Source organism: Cetorhinus maximus, chromosome 8 (genome assembly GCF_964194155.1).
Source record: "Cetorhinus maximus chromosome 8, sCetMax3.hap1.1, whole genome shotgun sequence".
NCBI classification, from domain to species: domain Eukaryota; kingdom Metazoa; phylum Chordata; class Chondrichthyes; order Lamniformes; family Cetorhinidae; genus Cetorhinus; species Cetorhinus maximus.
In genome coordinates, this window is record NC_135886.1 from 66,242,747 (window position 1) to 66,257,600 (window position 14,854).

General features: G+C 44.1%; 1 protein-coding gene across 3 annotated transcripts in view; it reads right to left on the minus strand.

The window, feature by feature from the left end:
- Positions 1-14,854, minus strand: part of med12 (mediator complex subunit 12) — a 193,392-nt gene that overhangs the window by 55,014 nt on the left and 123,524 nt on the right. For all 3 annotated transcript variants that reach the window (XM_078546961.1, XM_078546960.1, XM_078546962.1), the window contains exon 29: positions 12,411-12,586. In XM_078546961.1, coding sequence (XP_078403087.1) covers positions 12,411-12,586 — 176 coding nt within the window. The remainder of the gene's footprint in view (positions 1-12,410; positions 12,587-14,854) is intronic.

Consider the following 14,854-nt stretch of genomic DNA (forward strand, 5'->3'; position numbering starts at 1 on the left):
GACATCAGTTATTGGGAAAATGCTGGAATCTATTATTAAGGAACTCTTGACAATGCACTTAAAAAATCATAGTATGATCATACAAAGACCAACACGGTTTTACCAAATGGAAATAAAGCTTGACAAATTTATTGGAGTTTTTTGTGAATGTAACTAGTAGAATAGATGGGAACTAGTAAACGTAGTATACTTGGATTTCCAAAAGGCATCCGATAAGTTGTATTAGGTCCCTTGCCGTTTGTGGTATATATTAATGATTTGGACTTAAATGTGGAAGGCATGATTTGCAAATGACACAAAATTCGGCTGTGTTGTTCATAATGAAGAGGATAGCTGTGGACTCCAAAATGCTTTCAATGGTTTGGTTGGGTGGGCAGAAAAGTGGCAGATGGAATTCATTCCGAAGAAGTGTGAGGTTATGTATTTTGGGAAGGAAAACAAAGCAAGGGAATACTCAATAAACAGGAGGATATTGAGGGGGGTTGAGGAAGTGAGAGACCTTGGAGTGCATGTCCACAGGTCCTTGGTGGTGGCAGGACAGGTAGATACGTGGCAAAGAAAGCATGTAGAATGCTTTCCTTTATTGCACGGGGTATAGAATACAAAAGCAGGGATGCAATGCTGGAACTGTATAAAACACTGGTTAAAGAGATAGAGTCGGCAGGGAAAACTTGTTTCCTCTAACGGAGAGGTCAGTTATCGGGGGGACAGATTTAAGGTGATTGGTAGAAGGATTAGAGAAAATATTTGGAAGAACACTTTCACCCAGAGAGCGGTAGGTGTGTGGAATTCGGTGCCCGGATTGGTGGTTGAGGCTGAAACCCTCAACTCATTTAAAAGGTACCTGGATCTGCACCTGAAGTATTGTAACCTGCAAGGCTATGGGCCAGGTGCTGAAAGGTGGCATTAGAATGGGTGGCTAATTTTCTTTAAGCCGGCACAAACACGTTGGGCTGAATAGCCTCTTTCTGTGCCGTAACTTTTTTATGGTTCGAAAAGGTTAATATGCAAGATAAGGGCTCATGTAGTTGAGGTTAATATATTAGTATGGACAGAGGGTTGACTGACAGGAAGCAAAGAGTAGGGATAACTGGGGCATTTTCAAATTGGCAGGCAGTGACTAGTGGAGTGCCGCAAGGATCACTGTTGGGACCTCAGCTATTTATCATTTATATGAATGACTCAAAGAGACAGAGGGTAATGTAGAATACTGGAAAAACTCAGCAGGTCTGACAGCATCTGTGGAGAGAGAAACAGAGTTGACGTTTCGAGTCCATATGACTCTTCTTCATAGCTCTGAAGAGTCATACGGATGCAAAACGTCAACTCTGTTTCTCTCTCCAGAGATGCTGTCAGACATGCTGAGTTTTTCCAGCATTTTCTGTTTCTGTTTCAGATTTTCAGCATCCGCAGTATTTTGCTTTTATCAGAGAGTAATGTGTCAATGTTTGCTGATAATACAAAGCTAGGCGGGAACAAGGTGTGAGGAAGACTCAAAGAGGCTGCAAAGAGATAGACAGACTAAGCGAGTGCAACACGGTGGCAGATGGAGGATAATGTGGGGAAGTGAGGTCATTCACTTTGGTAATAAGAACTGAATAGCAGATTTTTTTTTCAAAGGCACAGAACTTCCAAATGACGTTTAGAGAGACTTGGGTATACTAGTACAAGGAATGCAAAGTTAGAATGCAGGTACAGCAAGTAATTAGGAAGGCAAATAACATGTTGGTCTTTATTGCAAGCGGATTGGAGTACAAGAATAAAGAAGTTTTGCTACAATTGCATAGGGCATTGGTGAGACCGCCCCTGGAGAACTATGTGCAGTTTTGATCTCTCTATGTAAGGAAGGATATACTTGAATTGGAGAGGGTACTGCAATAGGTTCATTTCATTGGTTCCTGGGACAACAGGGCTGTCATATGATGAGAGGCTGTGTAATTGAGCTGATACTGTAGTTTAGAATAATTGGATGTGATCTCATTGAAACAGTCAAGATTCTGAAGGGGTTTACAGGGTAGACACAGGTCATTTCCCCTGGGCTGGGGAATCTAGAACACAGAGGCACAATCTTGGGGTAAGAGGGTTAATTGTCAAGGACAGATGAGGAGAAATTTCTTCATAGAGTCATAGAGTAATACAGCACAGAAACAGGCCCTTCAGCCCATCGTGTCCGTGCCGGTCATCAAGCACCTATCTATTCTAACCCCATTTTCCAGCACTTAGGCCATAGCCCTGTATGCTATCAAGCGCTCATCTAAATATTTCTTAAATGTTGGGAGGGTTCCTGCATCTACCATCCACTCAGGCAGTGTGTTCCAGATTCCAACCACCATCTGGGTGAAAAAGTTTTTCCTCAAATCCCCTCTAAACCTTCTGCCCCTTACCTTAAATCTATGCCCCTGGTTATTGACACTAAGGGGGAAGGTTTCTTCCAATCTACCCTATCTATGCCCCTCATAATTTTGTATACCTCGATCAGGTCCCCCCTTAGCCTTCTCTGCTCTAAGGAAAACAACCCTAGCCTATCCCATCTCTCTTCATGGCTGAAAAGCTCTAGCCCAGGCAACATCCTGGTGAATCCCCTCTGCACCCTCTCCAGTGTAATCACATTCTTCCTATATTGTGGTGACCAGAACTGCACACAGTACTCCAATTGTGGCCCAACTAGTGTTTGATATAGCTTCAACATCACCTCTCTACTCTTATATTCTATGCCTCAACTAATAAAGGCAAGTGCCCCATATGCCTTCTTAACCACCTTATCTACCTGCGCTGCTGCCTTCACTGATCTATGGACATGTACACCAAGGTCCCTCTGATCCTCTGTAATTTCTAGGGTCCGACCATTCATTGTGTATTCCCTTGCCGTGTTAATGCTCTCAAAATGCATCACCTCTCACTTGTCAGGATTAAATTCCATTTGCTACTGCTCTGTCCATCTTGCCAGCCCATCAATATCATACTGTAGTCTAAGGCTTTCCTCCTCACTATTTACGATACCAACAATTTTTGTGTCATCTGCGAACTTACTGATCATACCTCCTATATTCACGCCTAAATCACGAATGCACACTACAAACAACAAGGTCCCTGCACAGATCCCTATGGTACACCACTCGTCACAGACTTCCAATTGCAAAAACAACCTTCGACCATCCCCCTTTGCCTCCTGCCACTAAGCCAAGTTTCACAGAATGACAGAGTGCAGAAGAGGCCCTTCTACCCATTGAGTCTGCACCGACACGTGAGAAACACCTGACCTACCCACCTAATCCCATTTACCAGCACTTGGCCCATAGCCTTGAATGTTATGACGTGCCAAGTGCTCACCCAGGTACTTTTTAAAGGATGTGAGGCAACCCACCTCCACCACCCTCCCAGGCAGCGCATTCCAGACCGTCACCACCCTCTGGGTAAAAAAGTTTTCCTCACATCCCCCCTAAACCTCCTGCCCCTCACCTTGAACTTATGTCCCCTCATGACTGAGCCTTCAACTAAGGGGAAGAGCTGCTCCCTATCCACCCTGTCCATGCCCCTCATAATCTTGTACACCTCGATCAGGTCGCCCCTCAGTCTTCTCGGCTCCAATGAAAACAACCCAAGTCTATCCAATCTCTCTTCATAACTTAAATGTTTCATCCCAGGCAACATCCTGGTGAATCTGCTCTGCACCCCCTCCAGTGCAATCACATCCTTCCTATAATGTGGCAACCAGAGCTGCACACAGTACCCCAGCTGTGGCCTCACCAACATTCTATACAACTCCAACATGACCTCCCTACTTTTGTAATCATGCCTCGATTGATAAAGGCAAGTGTCCCAAATGCCTTTTTCACCACCCCACTAACATGCCCTTCCGCCTTCAGAGATCTATGGACACACACGCCAAGGTCCCTTTGTTCCTCAGAACTTCCTAGTGCCATGCCGTTCATTGAATATTTCGTCAAATTAATCCTCCCAAAGTGTATCACCTCACACTTTTCAGGGTTAAATTCCATCTGCCACTTATCTGCCCATTTGACCATCCCGTCTATATCTTCCTGTAGCTCAAGACACTCAACCTCACTGTTAACCACCTGGCCAATCTTTGTGTCATCCGCAAACTTACTAATCCTACCCCCCACATAGTCATCTACGTCGTTTATATAAATGATGAATAATAGGGGACCGAGCACAGATCCCTGTGGCACGCCACTGGACACTGACTTCCAGTCACTAAAGCATCCTTCTGTCATCACCCTCTGCCTCCTACAACTAAGCCAATTGTGAATCCACCTTATCAAATTACCCTGTATTCCATGTGCATTTGCCTTCTTTATAAGTCTCCCATGTAGGATCTTGTCAAAGGCTTTGCTGAAATCCATATAAACTATATCAACTGCACTACCCTCATCTACACACCTGGTCACCTCCTCAAAAAATTCAATCAAATTTGTTAGGCATAACCTCCCTCTGACAAAGCCACGATGACTAGCCCTGATCAAACCTTGCCTCTCCAAGTGGAGATAGATACTCTCCTTCAGAACTTTCTCCAATAGTTACCCTACCACTGACGTGAGACTCACTGGTCTGTAGTTCCCCGGCTTATCTCCGCAAACCTTCTTAAATAGCGGAACCACATTAGCTGTTCTCCAGTCCTCTGGCACCTCCCCCGTGGCCAGAGAGGAATTAAAAATTTGGGTCAGAGCCCCTGCAATCTCCTCCCTTGTCTCCCTCGGCAGTCTGACACACAAATCATCTGGAACTGGAGATTTGTCCACTTTTAAGCCTGCCAACACCTCCAATATCTTGTCACTCCTTATATAAATTTGCTCAAGAACCTCGCAGTCTCTCTCCCCAAGTTCCATACCTTCATCCTCATTCTCTTGAGTGAAGACGGGTGTGAAGTTTTCGTTCAACACTCCAGTGATGTTCTCTGGCTCCACACATAGATTGCCCCCTTGATTTCTAATGGGCCATACTCTTTCCCTGGTTATCCTCTTCCCATTGATATACTTATAGAATATCTTGGGATTTTTCCTACTTTCACCAGCTAGAGCTTTCTCATATCCCCTCTTTGCTCTCCTAATTGCTTTCTTAAGCTCCACCCTGTACTTTCTGTACTCCACTAATGCCTCCGCTGATTTGCTCCCCTTGTATCTGCTAAAAGCCTCTCTTTTCCTTCTCATCATAACCTGAATATCTCTGGTCATCCATGGTTCTCTGGGCTTGTTACTCCTTCCTATCACCCTAGAGGGAACATGTTGAGCCTGTACCCTCCCCATTTCCTTTTTGAACGCCCCCCCACTGCTCTTCTGTAGATTTCCCCACAAGTAGCTGCTGCCAGTCTACCTTGGCCAGATCCTGCCTTATTTTACTAAAATCCGCTCTCCCCCAATCCAAAACATTTATTTGCAACTTGTCTATTTCTTTGTCCATAACAAGCTTAAATTTTACCATGTTGTGGTTACTATCACTAAAATGCTCCCCCACCTCCACCTCAGCCACCTGTCCGGCATCATTCCCCAGAATTAGGTCCAGCACTGCGCCGTCCCTTGTTGGACCCTCTACACATTGACCTAAAAAGTTCTCCTGTACACATTTCAAGAAATCCACTCCATCCAAGCCCTTAACACTATGTTTATCCCAATTAATGTTGGGAAAGTTGAAATCACCTAATATAATTACCCTATTGTTATTGTTTTTACACACCTCCGCAAATTATGTACATATTTGTTCCACAATTTCCTGCTGACTATCTGGGGGTCTATAATAAACACCTAACAATGTGGCTGCCCCTTTTTATTCCTAAGCTCTAACCACAAAGCTTCATTCGATGCCCCCTCCAAAATATCATCTCTCCTTACTGCAGTAACTGACTCCTTAACTAATAATGCAATGCCTTCTCCTTTTTTACCCCCCCCCGTCTTGCCTGAAGATTCAATATCCCGGAATGTTGAGCTGCCAATCCTGCTCCTCCCTCAACCACACCTCTGTGATGGCTACTATATCACAATTCCACGTGTCAATCCTCACCCTTAACTGATCCATTTTATCTGTAATACTTCTGGCATTAAAGTAGCGCCCATCCAGCCTTGCCTTACTCCCTTGAAACTTGATGCAGCTGTACTCCCTCTGACTTGATTGTTTTGCTGTATTATGATGTGTCCCTATTCTGCTAATATTCTGTGTCTCCTCCCCCTGCCGAATTAGTTTAAACTCCTCCCAACAGCACTAGCAAACCCACCTGCAAGGATGTTAGTCCCATTCTGGTTCAGATGTAGACTGTCCCATTTGTACAGGTCCCACCTTCCCCAGAAACAGTCCCAGTGATCCAGGAATCTAAAACCCTCCCTCCTGCACCAACTCTTAAGCCACGTATTCATCTGCGCTATTCTCTTATTTCTGTGCTTGCTAGCACGTGACACTGGGAGTAATCCAGAGATTATAACCTGCTTTTTAGTCTACTGCCTAACTCCCTGAATTCTTGATGCAAGACCTCATCCCTCTTTCTACCTATGTCATTGGTACCAACATGTACCATGACCTCTGACTTATCACCCTCTCCCTTCAGGTTGCCCTGCAGCCGTTCAGTGACATCCCAGGCCCTGGCACCAGGGAGGCAACACACCATCCTGGAGTGACACTGACGGCCACAGTAGCACCGATCTGTTCCCCTGACTATGGAATCCCCTATTACTATTGCTCTTCCTCCCCTCCTGTACAGGCAGGCTGCTTGTGGTGCCAGAAGCTTGGCTCTGTCTGCACTCCCTGGAGGAACCAGCGCCCTCATCAGCCTCCAAAATGGAATATTGATTTGCGAGCGGGACCCCAGGGGACTCCTGAACTACCTGCCTGTTTCTCTTGGACTGCCTGGTGGTCACCCATTCCCTTCCTTTATCAAGCCCCTTCAGCTGCAGTGTGACCACCTCTCTAAACGTGCTATCCACGATGCTCTCAGACTTGCGGATGCTCCAGAGTGTCCCCAGCCGCCGTTCCAACTCTGAAACACGAGCTTCCAGGAGCTGCAGCTAGGAACACTTCCTGCACACATGCTGGTCCCGGGCACTGCAAACATTCCCGGCTTCCCACATGGAGCACGAGAAGCACACCATGGCTTTGAGCTCTCCTGCCATGACTTATCCCTTTAAATTAAACCTTATAAATCAATTACTCTAGGGCCCTTCTTTCCTGATCCTCATTACTATAGAGTATACAAACTATAAACCACAAAAAGACCTTAAACTATAAGCGATAAAAGTAGTAAATACTTACCCGATCTTACCCATTACTTACCAGTCATTTCTCTCCCTTGTAGCCTCTACTGCTGCAGCAGGGCAAGACCACTCTCTTAAGATTTAGTAAGTTGGATAGCAAAGAAAAAAATGCAAAGAGCACCTCTTCCCCTCTGCACCAAATTGCCAATACCCACACTCACTCTGGCTGTGTCTCACACAGGATGAGGTCTCTCCCCTGCTCATGTGCAAGGGATCCAATGGAATACCGACTGGATCCAATTTGCCAAATTGCCCTGGATCCCATGGGCTCTTCCCTTCTTCCCATTCTCCCATGAGGGGCCTTGTCAAAAGCCTTAATGAAGTCCATGTAGACGACATGAATTGCACTGCTCTCATCCACTCAACTTGTCACCTCCTCGAAAAATTCAATCAAATTTGTTAGACATGATCTCCCCCTGACAAAGCCATGCTGATTAATCCCTGCCTCTCCAAGTGGAGATTAATCCTGACCCTCAGAATGTTTTCCAATAGCTTCCCTACCACTGATGTTAGGCTCACTGACCTGGTTAATCCCTACTACCCTTCTTGAATAATGGTACCACATTCACTGTCCTCCAGTCCTCTGGCATCTCTCCTGTGGCCAGAGAGGATTTGAAAATTAGTGTCAGAGCCCCTGCAATTTCCTCCCTTGCCTCACATAGCAGCCTGGGATACATCTCATTTGGGCTTGCGGATTTATCCACTTTAAGCCCACTAAAACCACTAATAACTCCTCCTTTTCAATGCTAATCTGTTCAAGTATATCACAGTCCCCCTCCCTGATTTCTACACCTACATCGTCCTTCTCCATAGTGAACACAGATGAAAAGTAATCATTTAAAAGCTCACCTACATCCTCCGGCTCCACGCACAGATTGTCACTTTGGTCCCTACACTTTCCTTGGTTATCCTCTTGCCCTTAATATATTTATAAAATGCCTTGGGATTTTCCTTTATCTTGCCCACCAGTGTCTTTTCATGCCCCCTCTTCGCTCTCCTAATTACTTTCTAAAGTACCCCACTACACTTTCTATATTCCTCTAGGGCTTCCGCTGTTTTCAGCCCTGTAACTTGCATAAGCCTCTTTTTTCTTTCCTTATCCAATCCTCTATATCCCTTGACATCCAGGGTTCCCTGGACATGTTGGTCCTGCCCTTCACCTTTACAGGAACATGTTGGCCCTGAACTCTCACTATTTCCTTTTTGAATGACTCCCAATGGTCTGATGTAGACTTTCCTATAAGTAGCTGTTCCCAGTCCACTTTGGCCAGATCCTGTCTTATATTGAAATCGGCCTCTCCCCAATTCGGGACCTTTGTTTCTGGTTCATCTTTGTCCTTTTCCATAACTATCTTAAATTTTACAGAGTTATGGTCACTATCCCCAAAATGCTCCCCCACTGACACTTCTACCACTTGCCCAGCTTCATTCCCTAAGATTAAATCCAGTACCACCCCTTCTCTTGTAGGGCTTTCTACGTGCTGGCTCAAAAGCTCTCCTGGATGCACATTAAGAATTCCACCCCCTCTAAGCCTTTCACACTAAGACTATCCTAGTTAATATTGGGGAAGTTGAAATCCCCTACTATTATTACTCTATTATTTTTACACTTCTCTGAGATTTGCCTACATATCAGCTCCTCTAACTCCCCCTGACTATTTGGAGGCCTATAGTACACTCCCAGCAAAGTGATTGACTCCTTTTTGTTTTTTAGCTCCACCCATATGGCCTCATTTGAGGAACTTTCTAAAGATACCATCCCTCCTTACTGCAGTAACTGATCCTTGATCAATAGTGCAATGCCACCTCCTCTTTTACACCCTCCCCTGTCACGCCTGAAGATTCTATACCCTGGAATATTGAGCTGCCAGTCCTGACCTTCCCTCAATCATGTCTCTGTGATCGCAACAATATCATATTCCCATGTGTTAATCAACGCCCTCAATTCATCTGTCTTACTGTAAGACTCCTTGCGTTAAAATAGATGCAATCCAGCCTTGCATTATTCCCTTGTGCCTTTACAGGTCTATATATTTGCCCTGCCTTCCAGACTGACTTAGTTTCTCTTCTACAATTGGCTGTGCATCACCCCTTACTGTACTGCCACTCTGTATCCGATCCCCCTGCCAAATTAATTTAAACCACCCCAACAGCACTAGCAAATCTACCCGCAAGGATGTTGGTCCCGTTCGGTTCAGGTGCAACCCGTCCGACTTGTACAGGCCCCACCTTCAACAAAAACAGGCCCAGTGATCCGGGAGACTAAAGCCCTCCCTCTTGCACCATCCCTTCAGCCATGCATTTATCCTCTCCATCCTCCTACTCCTATGCTCACTAGCACATGGAGTAATCCAGAGATTACAACCTTTGAGGTCCAGTTTTTTTAATCTGCTACCTAGCTCCCTAAACTCTTTTGCAACACCTCATCCCTCTTTCTACCTATGTCATTGATATCAATGTGAACCATGACCTCTGACTGTTCACCCTCACCCTTCGGAATGCCTTGCAGCCATTCTGTGACATCCTTGACCCTGGCACCAGGGAGGCAACACACCATCCTGGAGTCACGTCTACGACCGCAGAAGCGCCTGTCTGCACCCCTCACTATTAAGTCTCCTACCACTATTGCTCTTGCACTCTTACTCATCCCCCCTTGTGCAGCTGAACCACCCACAGTGCCATGAACTTGGCTCTGGCTGCACTCTCCAGAGGAACCTTCACCCTCACAATTTCCAACACAAAAAAACGGTTCTTGAGTGAAATGCACTCTGGGGCTTTTCTAACTACCTGCCTGCCTCACTTCTTCTGACTGGTGGTCACCTATTCTTCACTCAGAGATTTGTAAATCTTTAGAATGCTCTACCCCAGTGGGTTGTGGATGCTCCATCATTGAATATATTTAAGGCTGAGATGGACAGATTTTTGGTGTCTCAGGGAATCAAGGGAGTCAGCTGAGATGCAGGGGGATCTGGGTGTCTTAGTATATGATTAACAAAAGGTTAGTATGCAGGTGCAGCAAGTAATTAGCAAAGCTAATAGAACGTTATCGTTTATTGCACGGGGAATTGAATACAAGAGTAGAGAGATTATGCTTCAGTTATACAGGGCATTGGTGAGACCACATCTGGAGTACTGTGTACAGTATTAATCTCCTCATTTAAGGAAAGATGTAAATGCATTAGAAACAGTTCGGAGAAGGTTTACTAGATTAATACCTGGAATGGGCAGGTTGTTTTATGAGGAAAGGCTGGACAGGTTAGGCTTGTATCTGCTGCAGTTTAGAAGAGTAAGGGGCAACTAGATTGAAACATATAAAATCCCAAGGGGACATGACAGGGCGGATGTGGAAAGGGTGTTTCCTCTTGTGGGAGGAGCTAGAACCCGGGGTCACTGTTTCAAAATAAGGGATCGCCCATTTAGGACAGAGATGGGGAAAATCTTTTCCTCTCAGAGGGTTGAGAGACTTTGGAATTCTCTACGTCAAAAGATGGTTGAGGCAGAGTCCTTGAATATCTTTAAGGCAGAGGTAGACAGATTCTTGATAAGCACGGGAGTGAAAAGTTATCGGAGGTAGGCAGCAATGTGAAGCTGAGGTTAAAATCAGATCAGTCATGATCTTATTGAATGTCGGAGCAGGCTCAAAGGGCCGAGTGGCCTACTCCTGCTCCTAATTTGTATGTTCGTAGGGGATAAAGGGAGCAGGTGGAAAAGTGGAGTTGAGGCAGATCATCAGCCATGATTGTATTGAATGATTAAACGGCAGAGCTGGTGCAAGGGGCCGTACAGTCTACTCCTGCTCCTATTTCTTATGTTATTCTCTTAATTATCTAGCATCAATTATCACTTGCAAAACAGATTTCTAAACTTTTACCACCTTTTATGTTTGGAACTGTTTCCTAATATCACCCCTGAAAAGTCTGGCTCTAATTTTTGGATTATGGCCCCTAGACTTCGACTCCCGACTAGTGGAAATAGTTTCTCTCTATCTACCCTATTTGTTACCCTTAATATCTTGAAAGTTTCAATCAAATCACCCCTTAACCGTCTAAATTCTAGGGTATACGATACTAGTTTATGAAATCTGTTCTCTTAATTTAATCCTTGGAGTCCGGATATAACTCTGGTACATCCAGGCTGCATTTCCTCCAAGGCCAATATACCCTTCTTAAGGTGTGGTGCTCATAAGTGCTTACACTACTCCAGGTGTGGTTTAACCAGGCATTTGTATTCCTGAAGAATAACTTGTACCTTCTTGCATTCCTGCACTTTAGGGAGGTCTGCAATGCTGGAGGTGCCATCAATTGGATGTGATGTTAAACTGGCACTTTGTCAGCTCTCTCAGGGGGATATAAAAAGATCCTATGGCACTGTTCAAAAATCAGGACTTCTCCTGGTGACCTGGCAAATATTTATCACTCAATGAACACCTGAAAAAGACTACCTAGTCATCATCACATTGCTGTTTGTGGGACTTTGCTGTGAGGAAACTGGTTGCCTCATTTCCCTTTATTATAGCAGCCATAAATTTATGAAACCGTTAGTGGACTAACAATTCTTCACAATGACAATGGACATCGAGCTATTTTGATGAAAACAAAATCAATAGCATTTCCCAAAAAAGGTGTAGGACCCCACAACAAAAACCCTTCCATGCACAAAATACAATCCCTTACGATGTCCAACTGGAATGAATCTGAATTTCCTGCCAGTTGCTGAAGTTTTACAAAACTCTGTGTGCTGCCCCTATGACACGAGATTTGATTTTCAGGCTATGCTCAGTCAGCATTTCGGAAGCTCAGAGCCAAAGTTAAAGAAGAAAATATCACAAAATCAACAAGCAGTTGGAAAGTGCATGAGTGGTTGTCAAAAGGATGTCAAGTGAGGGCAAATCAGGCTTGGCTATGATGCATTGCATTGTCAAATATTGTTTCGTGTGCTTAAGCCCCCAAACATCCAAAGGAAAACTCAGTACAATAAATCATCACAAAACACAGAAAATGCACAGATGAGTCAACATCTAAAAGAAAAGACAGGTTAGTGGGTTTTGATGTTCTGTTGAAATTGTTAGCTTGCGTTTTCTCTTTTCAGATTTAACTGGCCTGCTGTGTATTTTACATTTCTAGTGTCAACAGTTTTAAGTCACCCAAAACTCACCTGAGCAATGGTTTCATTTTGCTGGTGGCATTTCCGTTTGTGCTGCTGGTGCTAAAGACAGGTACCCCAGCATTCACAGTTCCATTACTGCTCAGATTGGAGGAGTTCATTTCAGCTGATTTTTGGAATACCTCAATGGTGGCTTTAGCAATGTTTTCTAGCAAGGAATTCATCTCCTAAAATATAAGATCAGACAATATTCTGAGACATGCACCACTGGAGACGGGTAGGAAAATTAGGCACTCAGAAATTATCGTTGTAGCAAACTCCTTCACACGCATTCACTCTCAGCACTTAGCAGTCCTATATGCTTATGAGGTGATACAAGGTTTTGCAAGACTGGGATATAATTTTAATAGCATTACAGGGGATATACCTTGATATCCTTTTTTTTAGGTCTTTTAGTCATAAGGTATGGCTCATTGGCCTGGGTTTTTGCCACAAAGAAGAGCCTTTCATGGCAAAACTGGCAGAAAAGGCCAAAATCTGGAAGCCCTGAACACAGCACCTACCATTTTTGTGGGAGCAGGAATGGGTCTGAGTCAGGATTTGTGTGTGCACATTTTGCGGAGGCAGTTGCCCATAGAAATCAGCAGATGTTTCCACTCCTCTGATTTTGAAACCCAACGTGTGCAGATTAGACCTGGTAAGAATATGTCTCAATTTTGTGGATTCGTTTGGATAGCCAAAGTAGCCTTTTGGATATGGTCCAGGATACCTTTGGTGGAGGTCAGGTGCCCTCTGGGATTACTACAAGTAGGCATGAACATGTGTAAAAAGTGCACAAATTCATCGGAATTGTAAAGCTTATTAAAACTGTCAAAATAAAATGTCAAAAACTGTTAAAACTTTCAAGATGAACTACCAAAGGGAGCTGACCAGGCATATAAAACTCATGCTCTGTAACTCTTTGAAAAAACTGTCAGGAGTGTTAAAAAAAAAATGATGCTTGTTATTTCACTTTTTCTGTTGGCATACACCTCAGGGTTACCATTACTAGGACCCTGCATGACTGTTTTCACAATGGTCCATTATCACAGTGGGATGCCTGCAGTTTTACAGTTGATTGACAGATCCAAGTGGTTATGGACTCTTTGAAATAGGACTACGAGTTCCAATGCTTGTTTTTATAAGCGATTACGCAATTGAATTAAATGTTTATTGTTATAAGGGATAATGTAGTTGAAGGAATATAAATGTAGTAAAATGATCTTATGAATGAGTGTTTTTTTTAAGAAGTCTGCAAAAGACACTTGAAACTTTATTTAATCTCAGCATGGGTCCTGAGGTCTGCCCATGTTGGGTACTGGGCAAGTTGGCATGGTAGGTGAAGAGCAAAGAGTGGTGTATGGAGGGGCATGGGTTGGCATTAATTGCCACTAAGTTGGCATAGGGACTATAAAGGGCCAGTAGGGGTGGGGGAGTGGGCAGAAGGGCATGGGTTGGCATGGAGGGTATGAGAGGCCATGGAGGGTGGGTGGACAGCATGAGGAGGCATGGGTTGGTACGGATGGGGCTTGGGGGGGTGTGTGGATGGGTGAAGGACTGTGAGATGTGAGGGATGAAGGGCTGTTTTATGTTTTTCTGTTCTTAAAATTAAACTTCAATAGAATACCAAAGCACCCCGAGTCAGGCCTTCCCACCAGCCTGCTTCCATGCCTGGCATTCTCCGCATTTGTTCTGGTTTACCTGGCCCAACTCCCAGGGAACCCTGCTACCCTGTAATGAAAATCCGACCTTCCAGGACACCTTCTCCAAAGTTGGATTTGCGGAACAGGGAAATGTCCCAATTCTGTGCTATAGACCCAAGAGTGAAAATCGAGGTCATTGTGTTTTATCTCAAGATATTACATGCATAAAGATGTGGGATTATAGGAAAGTTAGCCTAGTACAGTAATGTGTGTGTATATATATATATATATATATATATAGATTATTGGGATAGAGACATTCTTATAAGAATCAAGAAAAAGGAATTCTGTCACATGGCGTATCAGAGTAGAATTGGTTGACTGTCATCAATTGCAAAGTAAAAAACTGTTCCTACTCCTGACATAACCATTCTTATGTTGGTGAAACAATTCATCCAGCTGCATGCAGTCTCTTACATGGTCGGATGTCGTTTTCCCTCATATTACATCTGAATTACACTCAACTACAAAATTTCCAATCTTGATGCATTTGTATTTTTGGCTTTCTGACAATCACGAGTCAGCACAGATCACCATTAAACTGGATGACAGTTGTGTTACGTCTTTCTCATCCAACATGCAGGTAAAGAGGAACCTGTATATCCTTACTAGCATTTGACAGGCAAAAACCTGAATAGGTATAGGTTTAGAATAGAATAGGTTAAGAGGTTACCAATAGCTAGAGAAGTTTAGAAGCACTGTAGCAATTGATTAAGAGAAATAATTCTTAAAAGATGCAAACTTCTTTGAGAA